The sequence below is a fragment of the Squalius cephalus genome (assembly GCF_949319135.1).
Source record: "Squalius cephalus genome assembly, chromosome: 19".
In the NCBI taxonomy this organism is placed as follows: Eukaryota; Metazoa; Chordata; class Actinopteri; order Cypriniformes; family Leuciscidae; genus Squalius; species Squalius cephalus.
In genome coordinates this window covers 18842910-18868076 of record NC_137140.1, presented here as the reverse complement: position 1 = coordinate 18868076, position 25167 = coordinate 18842910, and the positions used below count along the sequence as shown (strand labels likewise).

Genomic DNA, 25167 nt, shown 5'->3' with positions numbered 1-25167 from the left:
ATTGTGGCTGAGATGGATGGATTGTGACCTGACGTGTGCAGGAGCAGCCAAAAACCAGAGCTGTTACATTATGGTGAATGCATTAACAATCAAAAGAAAAAATATTCAAAATTAAGGTGAAAATGGTGACGTTGTCAGTATGCATTTAAGTGCTATGTAAAGTGCAATTAGCTTCTGTGTAATTTAAGCATGTGCATTATTATGAAGTATTATTAATTCTGCATAGAGCTTGCATAATGATTGGAGATGTACAATATATTGTTTGTTTTTATAATTATCAAAAAATGTAGACATATCCTTGTTGTGGTGACATGCAACGTTATATCAGAAATTTTATTCCTAAAATACTAAATGAAACCAAAAATGTTGATTTAAATAAATAAATAAATAGTATATGTATTTATAAATAAATTTTTTTTAATATAATATATTCTTTTACGCTTTATTTATTTTAAATATTTGTTTGTATCAATCAACGTTTAAGGTTTCATTTAATACTTTATATATAATATTTACTATAAAAAAAGTCTAATAACATATATAGGCAGTATTTACATACAAGAATGTTTATACAAACGGTCATGGGTTCGATTCTCACGGGGGCCACAGCAAAAATGGCTACCCAATGCTCCAGGTGTGTGTGCCCATGGTTTGCAGTGTGTGTGAGTGTGTGTGTTCACTACTCACTACCCCTAATGTGTGCACTAACTTGGATGGGTAATGCAGAGGACAGATTCTGAGTATGGGTTACCATACTTGGCCTTCACATGTCATGTGAAGTCTTACTTGTATTGGATCTACTAGTCAAACACAATTAGCAGGTTTCTCCAAAAATTTCAATATTGGTGCATCTCTAACCAGCAAGAAAAAAATTAAACATTTTCACATCTTTTTTGCATTTTCCTCTTTTGTTCCCCACAATAAAATATTCCTGTACCTCTGTGCACTGTTTGATCCAGAAGTGGCTGCCCATGGCCTCCCAGTTCTGCGAGCAGCAAATATACAGAAGCCTCTCATAGACTCGTCGCTTCATTGATGAATCAAACACCTCAAAAAACTTTGCTCTGATCAGAGGCTGGGTGCACCGCAGCCCTGACAAGAACGCTGGCTCCAGCTTGGACGTGATGTCACTTCCTGAAAGGTTCTCATCTCTGAAAAACAAAACAAATACCGAAGTGCTTCAGACCGCATGAAATGCAGCGTGACAATAAACAACTTGGTAGGTCTTTAGTAATCCACAGCTATTAGGGACTACATGTGTTCCAGCATAGATGCAACTAGAACTGTTGACTTAAGTTAGACACATGGGTTCTCACTAGGATGATTTTCTCTTGACGCTTTAGAAATGCTCTTTTGCCCAGGGTGACGGTGGCCCCTAATGCCTTTTGCCCCTCAGCCGCCAAACACCCACAGCCCCAACTTTAGCAATAAAAATCAGGCCTACCACCCAGCAGCCGCAGTCTTGTTGCTAATAGCAATAGACGGAGGGCCAGCGCGGACAGCAGACCCTGTGATTAATCGGCGTAATTACCTGTAGACGTAATTAACGAGGTCCAGGAACTGGGCATTCAATTCAAGGTCATCAGGAAAGCGTTTCTCAATGTAGGTCATCATTTTCACCAGCAGAATGGACTTCTCTCTTGGATTAGGCACCTAGGAAAGAAACGAAGACAAAGAGAGAGAGTAAGACAGCAGAATAGAAAGGGATCGCAAGAGGAGAGGAGAGGAGAAAGGAGGAGGGGGCAATAGATTGATACAGTCCATTTATCTTTCATCTATCAGGAGAGCTGTGCAGCACCTTTGCTCGGCTCCTTTTTCTCCCTGTCTGCTCTCTCGCCTTGGGCTAACAGAACAGACACCCGAGTTCAGCTGTCCAGGCCACAGCGCGCTGAATACACAATGCCTCATTTACAGCAGGGTAGGCTTTGAGCTCAAGTGTTTAACAGGTCTATTCAGAGTCGACACAAGGTTGGTTTACTATTGCGAGGTTAGAAAGTCTACAGAACTGGAAATCCTAGTTACACCATGTTAAACCAATAATGCATGAAGCATGAACCAGGTTAAGCCATTTGTAGTTGATTTCCCTAAAAATAGCAAGAACTGTGGCGCTATCAAAACACAGCCCTGCTCGTTTCTGTATCTCAACCAACAACACTGGTTTAAGCATTGACGTGAGTTTGGGGTGGTCACTGGTCAGACCAATAACAGACAAAAGGCTAATCTTGTTTTGTTGTTGTTTTTGCAATTCTGTTTGGTGGCACAGAAATAACACAAATTTTTTTAATGTCCAAAATGTGTAATTAAATAAAAGAATAAAAGAAAAATAAATGCATAAATAAATGAAAAATAAATCCATTTAAAACCCCTTTTAAGGTGTCTTGTCATACATATTTTATTATTTAACGCTTTTCCCTGAGGTCCAGTTATAATGACCATTTTCCATCCTCTTTCTGACCTTGCTGTCGACTATCATTTTTACTGCCCCATCATTCAATAGTCTCTTTGCAAATTCTGCATTACATTGTGACAGGACCACAAAACAATCCATGCCAAAAATGTACCACATAAACTATCAAGGTCAGATTAAAATGATTAGAGATCTTATAAAAGACAATTTCTGCTGCACGTTTTTAAATTCGTGATAATTTGAAACAGCATATAGTTTAAACCATCTACACCACTGGTTCTTAACCGGGAGGCTGGGGTCCTCAGCAAACAAATGGGGTATTTGGAGTCAAAAATGTTGAGAAACAATGGTCCACACAGTAGGAATAATAGCATCAATCCTTTAGCCTCCATGTTACTCTACCGTCCCTGAGCAGCCACGATTCTAATCACCCAAGAGTGACTGACATGTAAATTTCATCTTTGCTGCTTAATTTTAATAAATAGTCTTTCTGGACAGGCAAAGTTTTAAGTTCTGAAAGATGTTGCAGTATGTTTTCATAGTTCACTGAAGTCTAAACTCAAAATACCAAGGAAAATTGCATTTCTCATACGACACCAGGCTCTGACAGATTCAATATTTTGAGACATCAGCCTGACAGAGTTTACCTGGTTGGTGGCCATGGAGTTGCCAGAGTTTTTGACCCATTCCTCCACAATCTTCACCACAGCACGAAGAATCTTTGGGTCTGGAGATTTCTCAATGAGGGAGGTGATAATGACCTGGATGAAGTTTTTTCTCATTTCCATATTCATGACCGACAGTCTCGTCTTCACCAGATCCAGACTGAGCATGACCAACTCACTTGTCACTACAAACAACATAGAAGAATGGGAGCACATGATTATATGAGTGATATTCAACAGAAATTTGTGATACAGTTGAACACTATTTTCCCTTTTCTTTAGGTTCACAGGCCTTCTATCATTTTCAAAACCTAACAAAGAGGAAAAACTACACCAAGCTCACCTATACAGCCAAATATTACATAAATCTCAAAGGCAAGCATTGAACATATATCAAAAATGGTCAAAGACAGCTGAGGATATGAACCACAAAATTCGAAATTCTTCCAGCTGAAAATGGGGGAAACGTGATTGAGTTTTAGCATGGAGAGTCGTAGCAGAACGGAGACAGGTTATGGGTTTAGTTTGGCCTCTGAATGTATTTTCTGCTTGATTTGCTCAAGGTAAAATGTGATTGTTCTGATGAGTCGAAGCCTTGGGGGAGAATATGTTAGAGGCTGATTTCCAGTTAGCCGCTGACTCATGCTGTGAGGAGGTCTTTGGGCGACGCTGTCATGGTGACATTGCAGTGTGAGGCCATTCAGACAGCACAGGACAGGCCGGGCCGAGTGTGTGTGAATGTGCGCGTGTCTGTACAATCCCATCTCAATGTACCATTTAAAAACCATAATAGCATTTAGAAGGCACAGAGCAGATGGGATTGTCTGGATTTTATATTCCAGTGGACACAGTTGGAGATTTTTTACTTCAATCACAGAAGATGTTTCTCAGTATGGATGGATTTGTGGGCTGGTCTCAGAGCATTTGATTGGCCCTCCTGCAGCACCCAGTGGTCAAATATGGACAGCACACGCCGGAGTCTAACGGTTCCCTCTCTCACACTCTGCTCCAAGGTGACAACGTGTCTTTTTGTCTTTCTGCCCACTTTTTAAACTCCTCCAGATGAATGCAGACAACAGGATTAAAGCTGTCCCAGTAAGAGTGTATATTTTTCCATCATACTGTCAAAAGCCAACATTTAAGACAGACTGTCATTTCTGGGCCAAGAGGAAGAAAACCCATTCTGTCAGACAAAGCAATAGATCTTAACCTACCTCAGCTGGCTTCCATATACTATCCAAAATAAAGTCAAGCTTGAAATCTTTAAAGGCTTGAAAACGGCCTCCTGGAAGGGAGGAAGTGATTTTAACCAAGTGCAGATGGGCTAATGACAGAAAGAGGCCAGTGCTAAAGCACAAAATTGTTTAAATTGAGCAGAGCATACTATATTGCATTAACTTTACATGGTTGCCTCTAGACAGTTAGCCAATTAGGATTGATTCAGATGATTTAGCAATCCTCTGAGTGCCATCAAAATAAGAACTGATCTGACCTCGGTGTTGCCTGTTCGGTTTAAAATTTCGGTTAAGTTCGGTTAAATTTAAAATCCAAAGTTTAAAAATCATGTTTTATATGGTTTTGAAAAACTTTAATTTCGGTTTAGAAAACTTTACATTGTAATAATGAGTAGCCATAAAGTAATAACTTATTTTTTAAAAAGTAATAACTTTTTTATATTTGTTCATTTATAAATATCATTCAGTTTTTGAGTCGCCGCATTACATGGCATTTTACAATCTGAACTAGGGTTGCACCAATGTTGGCCTATACCGATAATAATTCTTTATATTTGAAAGCCGATAACCATGTATTGACCGATAAATCTAAATCCCAATTTATATATCATTTTTGAGAGCCTGATTACAAAAACAAAACTCTCACCATTAAAAGCCATGTCTCAAGCACACAATTATAATGTTCTCATTATAATATTATGTAGCATATATGACAGATTTGCACTGCACATTGCACTTAACTGTATTTTCATTTTTTTAAGTGATTCCAATCATATTTCAAGCAATTCAAAACCATCATGGTGAACAGTGCGCATCTGAAGTGTCACAGCTCAAGGAAATAATCCATTATTTATTATATTCGCCAGATTTTCTTATCAGGCCGATAACGATAACATTAAAAACAAACATCTATCGGCCGATACCGATATGGTGGCCGATATATTGTGCATCCCTAGAACTGACTTTGACTAATAAATCATAAGTGTCAAAATATATGATATTTTAATATACTTATTGATCGTGACACCCAGTGATGAGGGTCTGCACGGGTCCTCTCTGTGATATAATTTTCTGTTTCCTGCATGCTGGTTGCAACATATCATTTTTTTTAAATATCAAAGTAATAAGTAATTGTAGTAAAAAAACAAACAAAATAAAGTAATGTAAAATAAAATAATAAATTATGGCAAATTACTAAAAGAAAAAGAAAAAGACTCCTTGACCCAAGTGTCTAAAGAATGGTCACCTGTGCTGGTTTCAGCGGTTCCGGGGTTGGGTTGCGGGCTCAGGTGCTCCCTCACCATCTTCTGCAGGGAGCGCATGAAAACGGAAATGAGGCGGTCGATGTAGCTGGAATTGTTGCTGCAGGCGGACTTCAGGATCATCAGCGTTCCTGGAAGCAGAGGAGAGAGAAGCTGGTAACATGAAGCCCCGCTGCCCTCACGACACTGTCAGGGACAGCAAGCGACACGCGCCTGCTAATGACTTTGGGTGCAGCTTCTTTGTCCCTGTAGTTGTATTACAAGGACGTTTCTGAAGAAATCTAACCGAGTTACCGGGTAAGGACAGGGACACACAAAAAAAAAATTTCTATGAGTAATGCATTTCTTAGATCACAGCTCTGGGGAGAAAAGATAAATGTAAAAAGTCACCCTCGATGGAGACACATACAGTGCATCAGTGGTAAATGTAACTCTAGAGCACTGCCAGAGAGGAATCAGGAGGCATTTATTGACCAATGATGCCATTCTGGGCTGAAATGAAACACTGGTAACTTTAGAATGTTATTCAATAGAGTTATCACTTTTTGGTTTTCAATTATAAAATAATTAAAGAGGAGTATTCTTTTGTAAAATATCTGAAATGGATCCATATACAAGTACAACACTATCCAAACATTTGGGGCTGGGAAGATTTTTTGAATGTTTTAGAAAGATGAATTTAAAAGAGTTATATTGTGAAATATTATCACAATTTAAAAAGAGGATTGTTAGCAGCTATTAATCCAGTCTTCAGTGTCACATGGTCCTTCAGAAATCATTCTAATATACTGATTTCATGCTCAAGAATTTTTTTTATTATTTTCAATGTTAAAAACTGTTGTGCTGCTTAATTTTTTTTTAATGGAAATGGTGATATATTTTTTCAGGATTATGGAAAGTTCAAAAGCATAGCATTTATTGTCCCTTTTAATCAATTTATTGCATCCTTGCCAAATAAGAGCATTAATGTTTTTTTCAAATCATACTGAACCCAAACTTTTGAATGGTAATGTACAAAACTCAATAATAAGTATACAATTATAGGTCCCACTTTATATAAAGTGTCTTTACAATGTAATAACACTTAAATAAAATGCTCATTGTTCCCATACAAGCTTTTATATTTGACTTGCATTTAAAAAATATTACCTGCATGTTATTACAGCTGTAATTAATTTCTGTAATTACATCTAGAATTACACTTTTAACCTTAACCTTACCCTTTAACCCATTTTTAAACCAAACCATACAAAAAACCTGTCCCTAACCTTACCCATGTCCCACCTCAATAGCAGCAAAAGTGTTTTGCAATACATCATGAACACAATAAGTACATTGTACCAAACAATGTTTTTATGTTAAGTACATAGTAGTTAAAGACACCTAATAAGTGTGACCAATTTATAATTAAGTATTTACATATCTGGTTTGCATTCCATACTAACTATATAACAGACAAAAAAAAGTTAAAACCTTTATCTATTTAGTGTTTGGTCAGCGTTTGGTCAGGTAGTAGAGCTATTAAATTCTCACCGAACAATTGAGTTGGGTTAGCGCTGCTGGCTTTCTCGTAGTTGGTGAGGCCTTCATAAATGACTTTTCCTACAGCAGCGTACAAACACTCCAGCTCCTCATACTTGGAAGCAACGGAAGATGTGCCTAAAGAAAAACCAAAATATTGGAAGAAAAATGTAAATGGTTACCCTAGTTTTCAAATGACAACAATTCCAATCAATTCCCATTGGACGAGAGAGAGAGAGAGAGAGAGAGAGAGAGAGAGAGAGAGAGAGAGAGAGAGAGAGAGAGAGAGAGAGAGAGAGAGAGAGAGAGAGAGAGAGAGAGAGAGAGAGAGAGAGAGAGAGAGAGAGAGAGAGAGATAAAGTTACTATCCTAACTTTATCAGTTAGGATAGTAGTTTTTGATGTAGTAGCTATCGAAAAAACTTCAGGTGAGCTTTAAGTAATAAATGAAAAGACATCATCGATCAGAGCTTGATCTACTCACTGGGTTCTGTGGGGAAGGTGCTCATGAGTCTGGACAGGAGGGAATGGACCGCCCTCAACACTTTGGTGTTGCCACAGGTCATGCAAGCTGCAATACCACGCTGCAGGGGCTTGAAATGTGCGAGGATGGCTGGAGGCTGCAGCACTGACAGAAGGAAGCTGAGAATCTCCAGTCCTGTGCAGATATTGGAGAAGTTCGCCTGGTTTGGCTGCTCCTGAAAAACAGAAGAGGATGCACTGATTAATAAGAGTAAACAGGAACTGACACTACTGTTCAAAAGTTTGAAGTCTGTGATATTTATTAATATTTTGAGATGCAGTGTGTAATATAGCTGTTTGTGAATGTAAAAGATGTGCAAAGTTTCAAAGATCAAAGTGAACGATAAATAGAGTTATTGTCTCCCAAAAGAACCGGTTCTGAACTGTCAGTCTGAAACGAGTGGTCAGTCATTTCAGTCTTTCTTACTGCATGAACCTACATCAGTTTGTAAAAATTTGCATAATGCCAGCCTATGATCTTCAATGGCTGTCCGCAAACAACTTTTACTTTGAGTCGCCCTCAAACACTGCAGTTGTAGCTGAGGCCTGGAAGGGTTTGTTTTGTGTTGTTGACATGTTGAGAAGACGCTGTTGTCTGTGCTACAAAAGCAAATCCAATATGCATCCATTTCCAAAGGAAATTCAAATATGGCAATAGCGATTCGTTTCCGAGGTGGATCCTTGATAGAGCCGTTTCAGATATTATGAGAAAATAAAAGTTTTTTTTTTTTTTTTTTTGGATGGATGTAAACTTATTGTGGGAGACCTCCAAAACAAAATTAGGAACCATTAAAATAACATATTTATAACTGTGTTGGCAAGGCTTAATTTTCAGCATCATTACTCCAGTCTTCAGTGTCACATGATTCTTCAGAAATCATTCTAATATGGTGATCTAGTGCTCAAGAAACATTTCTTCTTATAATTAATGCTGAAAACGTAATATTTTTGTGGAAACCGTGATACATTTTTTTCAGGATTCTTTAATGAATAGCAAGTTAAAAAGCAGCATTTATTTTAAACAGAATGTTTTCATAACATTATAAATGTCTTTACTGTCACTTTTGATCAATTCAATGAGTAACCCAAAAGTTAATAAATTATGACATCTAACTGGACTACTGAAACTTCTGGGGTCACACAAAGTTTTAAAAAGAATAAACAGGTAAATCTCTTTATTCTCTCATTTATGTCAAGTAATGCACAGGCTTGTCACAATGAGTAAAAACCAGTGCTGATTAAGTTTCAGGGGCCACTGAATATTGACAACTATGGTCTGAGGGGATTCTTTAATCACTGACAAGCCAGCACAATGAGATGATAAAAGCCCCTAAGATTTGCAGCACTGTTCATTAGTTTGGATAAGAGCACCTGAAAAGATCACCTCACTCACTCAACAGGGCTCTGGGGCATAGCCGATGAGTGACCTGTTTGTCAAACTCATGCCACAGGAAGTGTCATTGACCCACTCTGAAAATAAAGATGGAAAGGATGCAGGGCTCTAGACTGACTAAATGGGCACATTTTGTGACCTTTATTCCTGCCTGAGCGACTAATTTTGTTAGAGGTCATACTGGTGCCTTTACCAATTTGGCTAACTGATAAGTGCTGCCATTTCTATTGTGCATGATATACATTAAATGCAGCAAGTGGAAAGAAACAGCGCTACTCGTTTGAACCGTTCCACATGGACGATTTATCAACTCTGCTCAAAAGACAGCGCAGCACAAGCTACTCGCTGACCATCTCCATCATTTGGCAACTAAACAGCAATGTGAGATACAGTGAAACGTGTTTGAGTTCAGTACAGAGTTCTTTGCAAACTAACATCTCGGTGATTTAAACAAGTTTAAAGCCAGATGAAACAGTGCTGACATTCAAAAACAGACGCGGAAAACAAGAGAAACATTGTGTCACAACAATCAAGTTAGAAGGCTTTTCAACCCACAAATCACCAACATTTACTGGATTTACTATAGTAACATTAACTGTAAACATGGCATTGTGGCATAAATATGGGATAATCTTATACTTTATTCTATTATTGTTATAACATAAACATGTATTGAAGTAATTGAATATAATTACAGTATTTGTTAAGATATATAATTTTTTTGCATTTGTATTTATACTTCATGTGTTTATATAATGGGCTAATATAACAAATATAAAACCATAAAGGTACTTTTTGCATGGTAGTGAGGTGCTATGCGTGGTTATAATCTACAAATATATGACATTGGCGGAAGACCAATTTTAAGAGTAGAGTTCTAACATAGTCAGAATACTTAAGACTTCACCCTACAAAAATTAGGTTACAAGTTACAACTTTTATAGATGTTAATGTTTTTGTTAATGAAAATTAAGCTACTGTCGACTCAAATTACAGTCAAATGTGCATTTCCAAGAAACAAAACATGCAATACTAATAATTAATATTATTAATTCTTATATTTGAGACTACCAAATCAGGCACTAGTGCCACCATCTGTGTCATCTCTCTGCCATATCAGAGCATTTCAATCACTGGCCTATATGAGCATAGGGAGTCGCATAACTGTCTGCCCTAAAAAAGAATCGATAGAGTGGTGTGTGTCCAAACAACAGGAAGCCCATTGCTTCTTAACAGGTGGAGTGAGAGAGGGATGGGAGGTTACAGTAATAATAGTGCAGGTGGCAGACGCTCACTAACTGAGAGATGTTCTCTCAGATGACAGCTGAGTTAGTCACACCAGTGAACTCCAAAGAAAGAAAAATCATTCATAAGAGGGAGGATATCGATTTGGCTGGCATCAAAACTGCTCTTGGAAAGGCGCTGGAAATAATGAAGAGGGATGTGAGAGGAACAGGATATGGCGGTCTTCATCTCCAAGACGAACACCAAGTTGTTCACACCAAGACGAAAATTTCCAATAAACATTTTCATTTGAATGACCGGCTGTTAATGAGTCTGTTCAGATTGACAAAAACATTCGAATGCCATCAATGCGCCATACATTTTTCATTGATCAGTTCTAATCTCTTTTCCATGACACTGCAAAGAAAACAACCCAACCAATAGGATTCACGGTTTTGATCACATGCCCAGAGCTGCAGCTGTTATATAAAACCACACAACATGATGGCACTCACAAGCAGCGTATTTTGCAAAGAGATATTTTACTTATGGCATATAATGAACCAGGAACTCTTGTCTCTGTACTCTTGAATTTGGCGTTCTCGGATTAAGACCATTGCGAAATAACATGAAAACATGCAAATACTGTTTGACTTCTTTTCTTCTCCATGACAAGCAGGTGCTAGAAACAAAGTTCCATAGCGATTTGTGTCTGGAGTAACCAGGGTTTTTCTGCTTTTCTAAATGCGCCACCTACTGTCAGATAGTGAATTTCCAGCCTGTTTACGCACTAGTTTGAACAGACAAATCACATGCGAAAAAAAACCCCTAAATTTCCGTTGCAAACATTCCTGTTGGTTTGCACAGACTTACATTTGTCAAACTCTTATGAGTTTTATTTTTTATTTTACAATGAGACAAAAACTAATAAATCTCACATTCAGACTCAAATTTAGTCATGGCCTAGCTATTATACACATAATACATTGAACAGCGATGCTCTTCCTGGCAACAAGACTTAAAATCCATTTCCCTGATCCCACTTCATTCCTTCTCCCTATTGTTGCCAGTCTCATTCGTAAATAATAAAAGAAAAATATATATAAGAATAAAGGAAAAGAGACTAAAAACCCATAAAGTTTTAGTATTTCTGGTATAAAAAAAATCTCAGACACGTCAAACTTACCACAGTCATGAGGAGCTTGTCAAACCACTGCAGTTTAAGTTCGGCACGGGGCCACATATCCGGCCTGAGGGCAGTCTTCATGAGGTTTACACAGCGACGTGACAGCAGCTCACCGGGCGATCCTGCTACATTAGTGCTATCATTCACCTGCAAACACAGAGCAGGATTTAGCCAGTGTAAGTATTAGTGAACGCCTCAGTAAGATTCACTAAGCAGGTATGAAATAGCTACCTGGCAGGCGATGCGGATGAGGAAGTTGACGACGGTATCTGTGTGCTGCTTCTCCACAGGTTTGGTAAGTAAAGCCTCAGTGCCTGGCATCGACTGACTGCGGCTAAAGACCTGCACATACCAACACAAACATAATACAGCCAATGTGCTTAAACATGGCAGAGTCCATCAGGGTACAGAGCGCAAAAGACTGATTACAGTGGTCACACTCAGGCGTCAGCGATCGGTTTAAGGTTTCCTCACCGTGCCGACAGTACCAGCAGCAGTGCGGAATCTCTTCACGTCTTGTGCCGAATCAACAGATATTCCTCTCTTCATAGCAGCAGAGGCTCCGCTCGTGCCCTCGCCCACACTTACTGAATCAGCCTCCGATTCAGGCTGCAAAAAGAAATTCATACCCAATAAACTGCCAGAATCTAAAGCCAAATACATTTTAATCACACAAAACCAAAACTTTTTATTTTTTTTATTTTTATTTTTTTATTTTTTTTATTTTCTATTTTTTATTTAAAACCAAATCTTATTTCCTGGCGACAGACCTGTTGATCTTTGATTCTCTGGAGCTCCCATTTGATGACCACCTCAGCTAAATCCACTGCCAACTTCCTCTGTTCGATAGTCACACTAGGGGTGAAGCCCAATCGCTGCATAGCACTGATCATGTGCTGAACCAGGTGATGTCTCACTGGATAATATACCTGTAAACAGAGACACATACACTATGAAACTCTACAAAAAACTAAATGTTATATGAACCACCAAACGAACTAATAGCTAAAGCTATGCTATATAAAAAAAAAATATTTTATATATATTATATATATATATATATATATATATATATATATATATATATATATATATATTTATTTATTTATTTATTTATTTATTTATTTATCTCAGCCCTACTAAATCTATTACATCAAAAAAAAAAATGATTACATATCAAATACCCAGTGGATATGCACTAGTTGTACTATGGGAGACATTAGTATGACAATTATCTTTATGGCGAGTTAAGTGATGTTACATACTCTGAAGTGCTGTACAATGAGATGAAGTATATGAACAAGTTGGGGAACTGTGTGGCCCTCCTCCACAATGATCTTGCGGGTCCAGTGCGTGAGCATTTGATGACCGTCCTCCATCCGAGCAGGTACAGCAGGTGTGAGAATTGCCATGGCCTGCCGAACAATGGCACGTGCCTCCATAGTATGAGCCTTTAGCAGACTGTGGAAAACCTGCATAGAAGTAGTTCACAGTTGAAGATGACTGAAGTGACTTCCCAAAAAACTTGGAGTAGCAAAAGCTCTATCCTTTGAAATACTGAGGTAAGTTAGGAATTTGGGTTTGAGAAATACATTTTATCAGCAAAGGTCTGAAAACATATTTGTTTGTAAATGTGTTATATGTCATATGTTATGGGTTAATTATTTCAGAAAGAAAAAAACAGATTCAACAGCCCAAATCTGTAGGTTCTTTTAATTTCATCATGGCCCAAGCCAAGAAATTCTAGACAAACAGGCAGAAAATTTAAACCTCTAATTTTAGCATTTTTTATTTTTTATTTATCAAAATTTGTATATTTTTTTAAGTCATAATCATGATTTCCTTCAATTGGTATGACTACACAATAACATATAGAATCTAAAGATTTTAATAAAATGAGAACATAGAAAAACAATTGCTTTATCAACATATTGACTCTAACATTCAAAAGTTTGGGGTCAGCATGTTTTTTTTAAATAAATGAATAGTTGTATTCAGCACGGATGCTTTAAATTGATCAAAAGTGACTAAATGCATGTATAATGTTACAAAACAGCTCTATTTGAAATATAAATATTTCATAAAAATATAAACATGCACAACTATTTTCAACATTGATAAGAGACCTTCGTATTACCAAAATCAGAACATTAGAATGATCTCTGAAGGATCATGTGACACTTAAGACTCAAGTCATGTTTGCTGAAAGTTCACCTTTGTTCCTTTATCAGAGGAATAAATTACATTTTAAAATAAAACAGAATTTTTTTTATGAAAATTGCTTAAATAGATAAAATTGCAATATTGTGAAATGTTCTGAAAGTTTATTGATAAAATAAATGCAGCCTTGGTAGGAAACATACTTTAAAAACCAAAAAAACAGACCAAACCTTTGAATGGTAGTGTACATTTTCAAAGACATTTTTTGATGCACAAAAAACCCTGATTTTAGGTAATACAATTCAAATCTGTACTCTACAACCTATCTGTACTTATATTTGTATATTATATATATTATACACACTTATATTTTATATATTTCCCAATATCATATTTGATATCAACAGCTGTTGATTATACTAAATATGATTAAACCTGGATAATTTTCACAGGCTTGCTGTTTTTTCTCCACGTCAAAGACAGAGTTAACAACTACTAAAGAAATTCTTTCTCTTACTTTTTTTGGACCAATATTTTCTGCCTCTGTTCAATCAGACAAAATCAGATAAAGGCATTTCATCGAATATTTGGCATGCTCACCTGTAAAACGATCTTCTTATGAATGGCAAACTTGGCAATAATGTGAGCCAGCAAGAGGTGGCCGCTGTACTTGCAGGCCGGATCCACGCAGGTTTTGGGGAGCAGGCACGGCCAAGCAAAGGTCATGAGACGCCTCAGCTTGCTGTTCCTGCTCTTGTTGTTGTCATGGATGTGGTGGGGGGCGTGCTCTACCAGCAGGGTCGAGAACTGAAGCAGGTAGATCCTCAATGAGTCTGCCAGATCTGCCTGCTTTTCAGGGTCAAGTACCTGCAAGAACGATAGGCATGTGTCAAAAGACATTAAAAGATGCATCGTCTTCGGTGCCGTGATGCCACAGCTGTGATGTACAGCAGATTTAAAAGTATATTTCAACTTCAACAGGTTCCTCTCCTGCTGGAGGTGTTGAAAACAGACTGATTGGTTTGCTCTTTGCAGTGATTACCAGCAGGGGAGAGACAATCAATTTAAGCATGAAATTAATGAAGGCTATTAACCTTCACCTCTGTGTCTCATTGGGTTAGTTTGAAAAACAAACACTATGACCTTTAGTGATGCCTTGAAATTTCAGCCAGTGAAATAACAGCCAGAGGTCATCGTAGATGAAGTAGTGACTCGATAAAGAGAGAGTGACAGCGGTGCCACTGCAGCTGCTGGATAGTGTTTACCTTGGTGATGAAGACACTAGTGATGCTCTCAGGGTTGTCACCCTCTGGATTGGGCGGCCCAAGGAGTTGCTCGCCTTCCCCTTTCTCAAAGCTGTGCAGGAAGGCTGGGTTCAGGATGTGCTGCAACACCTGGACAATGGACAAAAATAATATACAAGCAGCATTTATTTATTTACATCAATAAACAGACACATTCCTAGTGCTTTGATATTCTCAAATGAGCCTTATTACTATTGTTGACAAAAAAAAAAAGACAAATGAAGTTTTTGTTTTTTTAGCTGCCCACATTGACCCAGACTTGGCTTTTAATTCAAATGCATATTTACGTTTATTTGAATATAGTTTGGTTTACATTTTGTTTAGATATACTTATTGCTAAAATATGATAATAAATAACCTAATTATATATAATAATAATAATAATTATTATTATTATTATTATTATTATTATTATTATTGATAATCTACAATTAAACAACATTGTTTAAGCATCATATTTACTAAATTGATTGAATTTGCTTAAATGATCAACACCAGGGCAACTTTGGAAGCTCCGGCATAAATAAAACCATTTAAATGTATGAAGAGAACAGAAGAGACAGAGACAGGAACAATGTGGCAGCCCAGATTCAGTTCATTTGAAAGCTCACTGTTATTAACCACTCTAATGATGATCATATTACCGTCATCAGCTAATTGTTACCATGTTTTTAGATGTTCAAAAACCCTAATTCCTCCTACCTTGACTTCCCAGATGTCACCTCTTATGTGTTATATAATTAGTGTCTTTGAACACTAATTTAAGCTATGGGATAATACAAGCTTTGTACTTAGACGAGACGATAGTTTGTCTAGTCACACAATGATTGTGTTGTTTGGTTGGTAGCTGGAGTGTGCATCAGCGTGTGCATTTATTCAAACATTGGTGCCGTAGGGCTGCAGGTGTTCCTTCATTATCCCTCGTCCTAATGAGCCCCTCTCCCGTTCACATGAATGATGGATCACAACAAATCCTTTTCTACACAATCCATCACAGCCCAAACCACCGAGACTCCAGCTGCCTGAAAACATCACCTTAAACGTGTATTCTGTTAAGAGCGTGCAGCTGCTGAGCTCTCCTGGGGAATGTTTAGGATGCAACGTCTGTTTGGCTGTGAGAGGTGATATAGCAGAGCAGGAACGGTCTCAGCCATCAAAACTGTGAAGACGATCTGCAAATGAACTGCTACCGTTTCTCAATGTCATTGTAGAAGGTGGCATTTGGAGGAGAACATCCAGATCATTTTAATCAACTGGCATTTGATCTTTTTCTCAAACTTGATGGAATTCTTTCACATGAATAAACATGAAGTGGGAATAAGAAGAGCAGCCTTGAATACCACAATGACCCGTATACCGGTGGATCCATGTACTCCAGGTAGTGCTCTCCCACTATAAAAACCCCTTCATAGGGCTAGACAATAAGGATGCTCACAGAATCAAAACAGAAGAGACCATTGTCAAAAATGCTGCATTAAAGTATGTGATATTTTGTCTTTAAAACAAAAGTCAAGATTCTTTTTGATTTTGCCTCAGTAGCCGCGTTTCCATTGCCCTTCAAATTGCGCAAATTGAAATTGCGAATTGAAAATACGCCTAATAGAAACACGTCAATTTCGCAAAAACTCTATATATATATATATAGCAAAAAATGTTAACACGCTCGCATGAGGTGATTTTTCAGGCAATTCGAAAAAGGAATATTTTGCAAAACCGCAATGGAAACAGTTTTTCCTCAGTCGATCATTCTTTAAAGATGACGCGGTATGTTTGGACAGAAGACAAGACAGTTCTTTATTAAAATCATAAAAGACAAAAGGATTATGGGAATGCTGGATTCTAAACAACAAAGAAATGCCACAATTTATCAAGACCTTGAAGCAGATAGAAGGGGAGAAACACCCGGAAACACCTCATATGTGACACTCCAAAGTATAAGGGGCTTTCCTTGCCATTAATGCTTGGATAACACGCCTACGTCTCATTTGATTAAAAATAATGGCTAGTGCGGTGGCTGGAATATATGTAAACCTACCAACATCCATTGGCATGATTTTTGGAATGACTTATCGCGAGAGGAAAAAATGAAGTTTTAGTCACATAACATCGGTTAATGGAAACGCCGTCATTTCGCAATAGTTTTTTATCGACATTTAGAAAATATCGCAAAAGGTTTGCGCAAATTCGCAGCTAGTGATGGGGAAAATGTCACCAAAACAAGTTACTGGTGCATGTGAGCTAGAAGAAAAAGTTCTCATCTTCAACAGGGATGATTAAAGGCAAAGTTCTAATAGCAATGGCTATTAGAGTAATCTGCAGATAAATATTCATTAGCGTTCTTCAAAGACTTCGGTTAAAGGTGAAGACGTGCCTTTGAGAGCTAAGTGTGTCATGCACGGCCAGTCTCTGTCACCTTCCCCTTTTCAAACATACATATTCAGAAGGGGCTGGTTGTTATCCGCATTAGATGGTCAGCGCTAAGAGAGCGTGACGCTGAGCCACTCTGAACAGAAAGGTGGAATTTATAATGTTGGCCATAGAGGTCCGTGTCATAACATCAGACACAGTCATGCTAGCCCAAAATGAGAGGTCTTCACAAAGGCAAAATTCATCATTTCTCCTCGCATGTTAAAACTCACAGCAGTATAAATGGTATAACCTCACCTTTGCCTTAAGCTCATCGTTGAAGTGTGGGTCATTGAACTCCACAAAGCGGAAGAAGAGTGCTCGTTTGTGCGTGATGCTGTAGTTCTTGGGGATCTCCTCCTCCATGTACTCCTTCAGGAAGGTCATATTGCACAGGAAGCGGCCAGTGAAGGCTCTCAACAGTTGAAAGAGCAGCTCAATCTCAGAGTAGTTGCGTCTGAAGGAAAATGCACAACTTTAGTGTCAAAATCAAAGCGAAAACGTGTTGTTTTTCCATTTTCCAAGATAATAACACTTAAAATATTTGCAACAACATTAGTGAAGTGTGTCATTTCTGCACCACCAAACAGACAACACTTACTTGCAGTAGCTAAGCAGACAGAACGCTAGAAGTTTGGGCTCTTTCCAGTTGGTTGCAGCCATGTTGTCTTTGCGGTGGCGTTCCTGGAAGGCCTCACTGACCCATACTCGCCTGAGTTGACTCACTAGAGAGTGCTGACCGGCCAACCAGCCTTCATCATTTTTCACAATGATGCTTATGATCTGAGGAGGTGTATGAATGATCATTAATATTCAAGCTCTACAAACAAGCACTTTAAATCAAATCTAACAGTAAATGATTCTATTAAAAGAGTGTGGCCCACCTTGATGGCCTGGAACTGCAGATCAAGGCGGGCAGTGCTGGTGGAGGGAGACCCAGGTCTCACAGTTGCTGCAGGCCCAGCTGGAACCAGCAGAGGGACAAACCGATTTGGGTTAGAAGCCAAGACATCTCGAAGTGGCTTGGCATCTTTGTGCTTCAAGAAGCTCTGCAAATGAATAATGGTAAAAAGGAAATTTATGAAGGAATTTGGTTTTTTTTTAACAAAGGCACAAAATACAGTATGAGGTAAAGAGAACAACGACAATAAAAAACACACCATAAACATGCGGCTCCACTGTGGGTCGTTGAGAGTGGCCTCCATCATGAATAGCTCCACTGTTTGAGATGGATGACGCGTCAGGAACTTGATCAGCGGCTCTCTAAAAGGACTGCCTGCCTGTGGAGTAACAAGACGAAAACAAAATAATTGCATAAAACCACAATATTCACATTGCATAAAATAGCCTACAAATTAGTAAGCTCACCAAGGCTGCATTCATTTGATCAAAAAAGCAATGTTATGAAATATTATTACAATTAAAGATAACTTTTCGATTTCAATATATTTTTAAAATGCAATTTCTGTGATGGCAAAGCCAGTACTCCAGTCTTCAATGTCACATAATAAGAAACAAGAAATCATTCTAACACACTGATCTGGTGCTCAAAAAACATTCTTTTTCGGGGCAGTCGTGGCCTAATGGTTAGAGAGTCAGACTGGTAACCCAAAGGTTGCGTTCGATTCTCAATACCGGCAGAAAACAACTGAGGTGCCCTAGAGCAAGGCACCTAACCCCCAATCGCTCCTCAGGCACCACAGCAAAATGGCTGCCCACTGCTCCGGGCGTGTGTGTCCATGGTTTGCAGTGTGTGTGTGTGTTCACTACTCACTACTTCTAATGAGTGTGCACTAACTTTGATGGGTTGAATGCAAAGGCCATGTATGGGTTACTTTCACTTAACAGTTATGTTGAAAACAGTTGTGCTGCTTAATATTTTTATAGAAACTGATACTTTTTTCAGGATTCTTTAAAGAATAGGAAATTCAAAAGAAAAGAACAGACATGAAATGAAATCTTTTGTCACATTGTAAATGTCTTTTATGTAAATTTAATGCATCCTTGGTGAATAAAAGTATTCATTAAAAAAAAAAAAAAAAAACCTTTTCAACAGTAGTAGCGTTTCAATGAAGTCCATTCAATGATTTACAAATATGCCATATTAGTGTTTGAACAATCTTCATTTGTGGGCTGATATAAATATTGATATGTGATTATCTTTGACATTTGATTATTTAGTGAGTTTATTATTCAAATCACTTGAATATTTGATCAATTAACAGGCCCAGTTCAAACAAACTGAACCAGCATTCCCTTTAGCTGCAGATTAGAGCAAAAGTCTTGTACCTCTATGAGCATTGCCCTCTCCGTCTTCATGACCACTTCCAGCAAAGGTTTGACCAGAGTCTGTGGAGCAGCTGGTATCAGATGGAAGAGGTTTATAATGGCCGAACAGATCCTCATTTCCTGCAGAGGTGAACAGAGGAATGCATCACAATGATTGTTAGTGATAACCTGCAGTGGAAAACCAAGCCTACCTCCTGTAATATATAATCAATAGTGACAAGTTGGGGAACATTTGCGGGAAAGTCAGAGTGGCAGGTTAGTTCCTGAAAAAACATCACAGAACCATTGGGGCATCATAAGATATCAGGTTTGAGAGGGACCACCTCAGAAATGTAAAACGTAAGGATCAAACACAACACCACAGACACAGAGATACAGTTACAAAGACTCCACTAGCACAGATAAATCACGAGCACAATGAGAGCGGAGCCAGTGAAGACCCCACAGCAGGCCGCCATCTCACCTCTACACCCTCCATGGCAGGCTGCGCCAGAACAGGAGACAACAAACAATCAGCAAAGCAGTGTGGGTAATGAGCACTGTATGGATTGAGGGGATGGGTTCAGGTGAATGGTGGGGTGTGTGTGTGTATCTCTGTGCAGAGGAATCTTCCTTCTGGGCTGCGCACTTGTTGCCAACTCAAGTCGCAAAAAAGTATTTTTATTATTATTATTGGAACAGGCAGCATTTCAGCTGGACTCAATCCACAGGTCTATTGATTTTCAGTGTGAAAACTCAAAGTGGGAGAAATCTTGTGCGGTAATAGGGCATCCAACAAAGGTATGGGGATTAAGATCATAGTGCTAAATAACGCATAACCGCAAAACCAATGATTGTTTCTAAACATTTAAACGCATTTTAATTATCTTGACAGAGAACAAGTACTGCATAACCTCTCCATAATTTAATAACAGACAGGTACCATAAATATTTTCAATAATATTTTTTGTATTGGGGATCATATTTTATATATACATACACACATATATTGTATTGCACATATCTATGTGAATCAGGAATTGTCAAAAAAAAAAAAAAAAAAAAAAAAAGAAAAAAAGAAACTGCATGAAGAGAACAATAAACTATTATGATCTGATATTATAATTTTTTGTATTGATATTATTTTCAGGACAATTAAGCACATTTTTTAGTGTATTAACACTAAGGACTTTACGATAAAAAAAAAAAATTTGCCACTGAATATGACAAAAGAATATGACACTGGTACTTTCATATTTGGTCCTTTCAGATGCCGATACCTGTACATTCATTGCATTTGTAATTATGCCTATTAAAATGTACAGGCTTCTGTTAATTTCACTGTTCATTTTACCATTCTCTCGTATTTTATCTTTTATTTAATGGCACACATTTAGAGCTGCTCCATTGCAGCACAGAAATCACATGACGCTTTCCTGAAACGCTCACGTCTATGCCACTGTGCACTCAATCCACTAAATGTGCTTCACTTTTTCAGCTCATGAAGAGAGGTTATACAGATATGATTATTGAATTCATGTTTAATATTCAATTAATTCGATTAGGAGTGGGCAATATACCGGTAGACACGAACAACAACCGGTTGAGATTTTGGACTATTGTCTCTATCATGGTTACGCTCACGTGACGTTGCCGTGCTGTGCCGTCATGTGCCGAAAACGTGTCATTTCAATGCGTTTTTAAGCCTTGCGGTTTAAAAACAAGTGATTTTAAAATGATCAAATCAGAATAAGCAGTGAAAGAGGACTCAGTTCGGCATAATAAAGCAGCTGCTCATACAGCTTGTGAGTGCTGAACAGTTCTTTTTGGCACCTTATTGGGCTTGAATAGTCAAATACACAAACTTAATGTCAAAATGCCCATCTTTGCGAGTATCCTCGTAAACAGTCGTTTATGTCTAAGTGAACATAAAAAGTTGAGAAAGAAAGTGCATGTGTATCAGTATATTAGATCTTAAAGTGACAGCAGCCTAATATCTCTGCTGCGATCTGTGCCATTAATGTTAATCAAACAATCTCATTGCACCTGACTAAACTGCTTTCATAACTTTAAAAATAATAAATGTATATTTAATTTACTCAGTGAAGGCAGCAGAGTTTTTTGGATATTTGATTACTATATACAATTTCTGTAGTAACCTATTTATAGGCCTATCTAGTACTTGAAGTTTTTCAGGTAGGTCTATTTCAGTTGTATCTGTTTTATTTTTATTTTTTTATTTCTAGTTCTTGAAGTTTTTCAGTTAAGTATATTTCATGTGTCTTTGTTCTATTGTAGTTTTTGTCCTATTGCTTGTAAATAAATTTGTTTGATCCTATTTTATCATGGTTTACCTGTCTTCAGTGAGCTTTTTTTTTTTTTTTTACTTCTATTCATTAGGCTACTATTAGTTTTTTGTGATATTGAAATTGGTGATGGGTTTTATGAAATATCAATGGTATCAAAAATGTATATAACAAAAACTTTAAAGCAAAAATAACTATATTGTGAAATATAACGTTATCATGAAATAAAATTACATGTCGCCCTCATCATATCGCCCACCCCTAAATTAGATACATTTACAAAAGACATCCTTAATCTTGGATTTCTCCATTCTGTTATACGTTCTTTTTTTGTGGGCACAAAGACTGCGCGTTATCGTTTTTTTGTATTAGTGTATGTATGAAAGTATATGCGGATGGGTTGGAGTTCTTCCCTCTTTTCCACCTCACTTTTACATCGCTTATGAATGGCCGTGCACAACAACAAATCAGTACAATTACAACTTATAATAAACAGAACTTTTATTAACAAAATGAATAAGATAGCTTTATTAACAAAACGAATAAGCACGGCATACACCATGCTGATAAATGAAATAAATTTTGTATTACTATAAAAAAAAACCAAAACGACGGTGGGGGGGGCGGTACAGCGGTGGGCAAGTGATAAAATCAGTGTGCGGCTGAATACCACGCAACACCGACTATCACAGCAAGCTTAGTTGTAATGTCTTAAAAATAAACTACAACTTTTAAAGACATTACAACAAATGCTGCAATGATGTATAAATGCATTTAAAAACCTAGTTTTTCTTCTTCTTCGCATTACAGCAATAATAATTCAGAGTATAACTGTAAAAATCTCTATAAAATGAGTATAACTGTCATAATGCCAAAATCTTCATTTTTTCCGTAAGGGTAAAATATGAACTTCACACATTTTTTGAGATAAATATGAATAAAAATTTCCTTTCGTAAAGAATGGAACAGACAAACAATGCACAGTCTTCATAATCCCTGAGTGCATCTTCGCGTTATTTTTGGGACACTGTCAAGATATTTTTACATCGAGGAAACATTGAAAAACAAGCAATGAGGAACAGTCCCTTTACAGAAGTAGCACCCCGGCATGGGCTAATCTGAGTATGCGCTCTTATGTAGCCTAAATCTGTACGCTCTCCCTGAATCGACCTTCTTTTTTCTCTGTATGACTAAACTAATCTTCTGGAACTAGTTTTCTGAATGCCCCCCCACCCCCGAACCTGGCTGACCCCACCTCATTGTCATGTATGGCTGGTCATTCTGTCATTGTTGTAAGAATATTAAGAACTGCAGGAACAGAGGGCCAATTTGCATGTAATTATAATACATTTTAGAGAAAGGCAGGGCGTGAACGAGACCGAAAGAATGGCAGCTCGTTTTGAAACGTGGAAACAGCTAGGCTTTTTCCCCCTCACCTTTTCTTACTCTACAAGGTTATCTGTCCAACAAGATAACGAGGATCCAGAACTCTGAGGCTCGTTACTTAGGCGGGGGAGGATGGCGCCTAATTAATCATTGATTGTAATATGGCCACTCACAGAGTCTGAGAGGGGGGATCTGGGCTGGAGGGGGGAGTCCAGTCCAGAGCGCTCATCTCAGCTCTCCATATCCACAAATCCCTTCCGCTAACAGATACATTACAAGGCTGGCACCCTTGTGACGTTTGACAAATAATTCAAGTAAAAGCAAAATACTGGCCTTTGTTGGCAGCAAAGACCAACAAACCCCAGCATATGCAACAGAGGTATCAAAACAAGCTTATACTCACACTGCCGTCACTACGCTGGCCTCCTTTATGCGTGATCACCACCACCTCCATCCATTTACGCAGATGTTGCTGCAAGAGCAGGAAAAACATTGAGTCTGTTCTCTTGAACGTTTAAATTCTTTGAATAATGTAGTGTATTCTACCATTATCTGCTGCACTCTTGATCCCTTTGAAAAATGGAGTTTAAAAATATCTATGAAAATCTATGACAAATTTGTTTTATATATAAACAATGTAATCATGTAATCATACCCATAATGGTTAAAATTAGTTTAGGGTCTGTCCACTCATCCAACTAAGTGTTAAAAGTGATTAAGCATTCATCTAATCTGCATCAAAAGGGCTGGGCATTGACGAAAATTTTCCGTTTCGATTCCATTTCGGGATTTAAACACATTAAATATTGAAGAATAGGTTACGTAAAAATACTATGAATATGCAATATATTGCACGTGTTTAGTAAAATGCTCCTCTATAGAGTTTATTTGTCTAGCTGACTAACAAGTGCTTTGACACTGAATGCCTTTTCTGGGATACATGTAACATTACGTGACATTGTTTACAAGCCGTTTTATTGACGTCTTCCACAGTTACCTTCCGATGTTCATTCATGTTTATTTTGTGTTGTAACTACTAGTAAAGCGGAAGAGATTATCAATTCACGTGTGCTCCACATGCCACATTGAAGAGTGACAAGATGGTATTTATTGTTTTAATTTTGTTATAAAATTAACAGAATTTGAAAGCTGCTACTTTGTTTCATCTCAGAAATTACAAAGATCAAAGCTTATTGTGATTTATTGGATGGGAGGCGCTACAAAGTTTTTTCATTCATCAACTGAAAACTGCATAGACTGAAAGATTGATTCTTGGGATTTAAAAATCGATATCGGTTCTTAAAAATTATATTCAATTAAAATCAAGAAAACAATATTTTTTCACCCAGCCCTAACCAATAGTCATCAATACCTTTATTAAGGGGACATTCTGGTTAAAATACATTTATTAAAATGTATTTAACCCAAACTGGTAAATTTACAGTATTGACTTACCATCATCTGGTCACAGAATTTGTCGTTGAAGGAGTTGGGGAAGAGTCGTGTGACAGACGTCAGTCTGTTGACCACATTGAGGGTCAGACTGCGATAGTCTCCGAGCATCATCAGCAGGGGACGCATATGCGTATGGATCTGATCCACCTCGATAGTAGCCCCCTCTAAGAACTGAGAAATCATAAGAACATGAATACACACTAAGACTTCAACACATATATATGGCCATTAAACAGCCATTGGTTGCTTAATAGAGACAGCTGCTTTTACATGCCCTACAGGGGAGACTACATGATAATAGCATCTTAAAACCCTGTTTTTCACTACTGTCCTATCAACTCACAGAAGCAGAAAAACTCTAGACCAGCGCAAAAGAAAGGCCACGCCAGCCTTTCGCAATGAGACGATGCATCACGGCCAAATTCATTTTCCTCTTAGCCTGTTTCACTCCATCCTGTATTGATCTTT

The 25167-nt window shown here is 37.8% G+C and overlaps 1 protein-coding gene across 2 annotated transcripts in view; it reads right to left on the bottom strand.

Annotated features, from left to right (window-relative positions):
• trrap (transformation/transcription domain-associated protein) overlaps positions 1 to 25167 on the bottom strand; it is an 85711-nt gene that overhangs the window by 38122 nt on the left and 22422 nt on the right. Inside the window, exons 30-50 of one of the 2 annotated variants that reach the window (XM_079852076.1) lie at positions 24700 to 24870; positions 23648 to 23716; positions 20037 to 20057; positions 19574 to 19693; positions 18445 to 18564; positions 18169 to 18333; positions 17886 to 18067; positions 17543 to 17741; positions 14840 to 14968; positions 14175 to 14441; positions 12680 to 12886; positions 12185 to 12343; positions 11889 to 12023; positions 11646 to 11756; positions 11415 to 11561; positions 7574 to 7787; positions 7103 to 7228; positions 5554 to 5700; positions 3055 to 3257; positions 1532 to 1653; positions 938 to 1151 (exon numbers count right to left, since the gene is read on the bottom strand). In XM_079852076.1, the coding sequence (XP_079708202.1) occupies positions 938 to 1151; positions 1532 to 1653; positions 3055 to 3257; positions 5554 to 5700; positions 7103 to 7228; positions 7574 to 7787; positions 11415 to 11561; positions 11646 to 11756; positions 11889 to 12023; positions 12185 to 12343; positions 12680 to 12886; positions 14175 to 14441; positions 14840 to 14968; positions 17543 to 17741; positions 17886 to 18067; positions 18169 to 18333; positions 18445 to 18564; positions 19574 to 19693; positions 20037 to 20057; positions 23648 to 23716; positions 24700 to 24870 (3228 nt within the window). The remainder of the gene's footprint in view (positions 1 to 937; positions 1152 to 1531; positions 1654 to 3054; positions 3258 to 5553; positions 5701 to 7102; positions 7229 to 7573; positions 7788 to 11414; positions 11562 to 11645; positions 11757 to 11888; positions 12024 to 12184; positions 12344 to 12679; positions 12887 to 14174; positions 14442 to 14839; positions 14969 to 17542; positions 17742 to 17885; positions 18068 to 18168; positions 18334 to 18444; positions 18565 to 19573; positions 19694 to 20036; positions 20058 to 23647; positions 23717 to 24699; positions 24871 to 25167) is intronic. The other variant, XM_079852077.1, reaches the window with a different exon arrangement.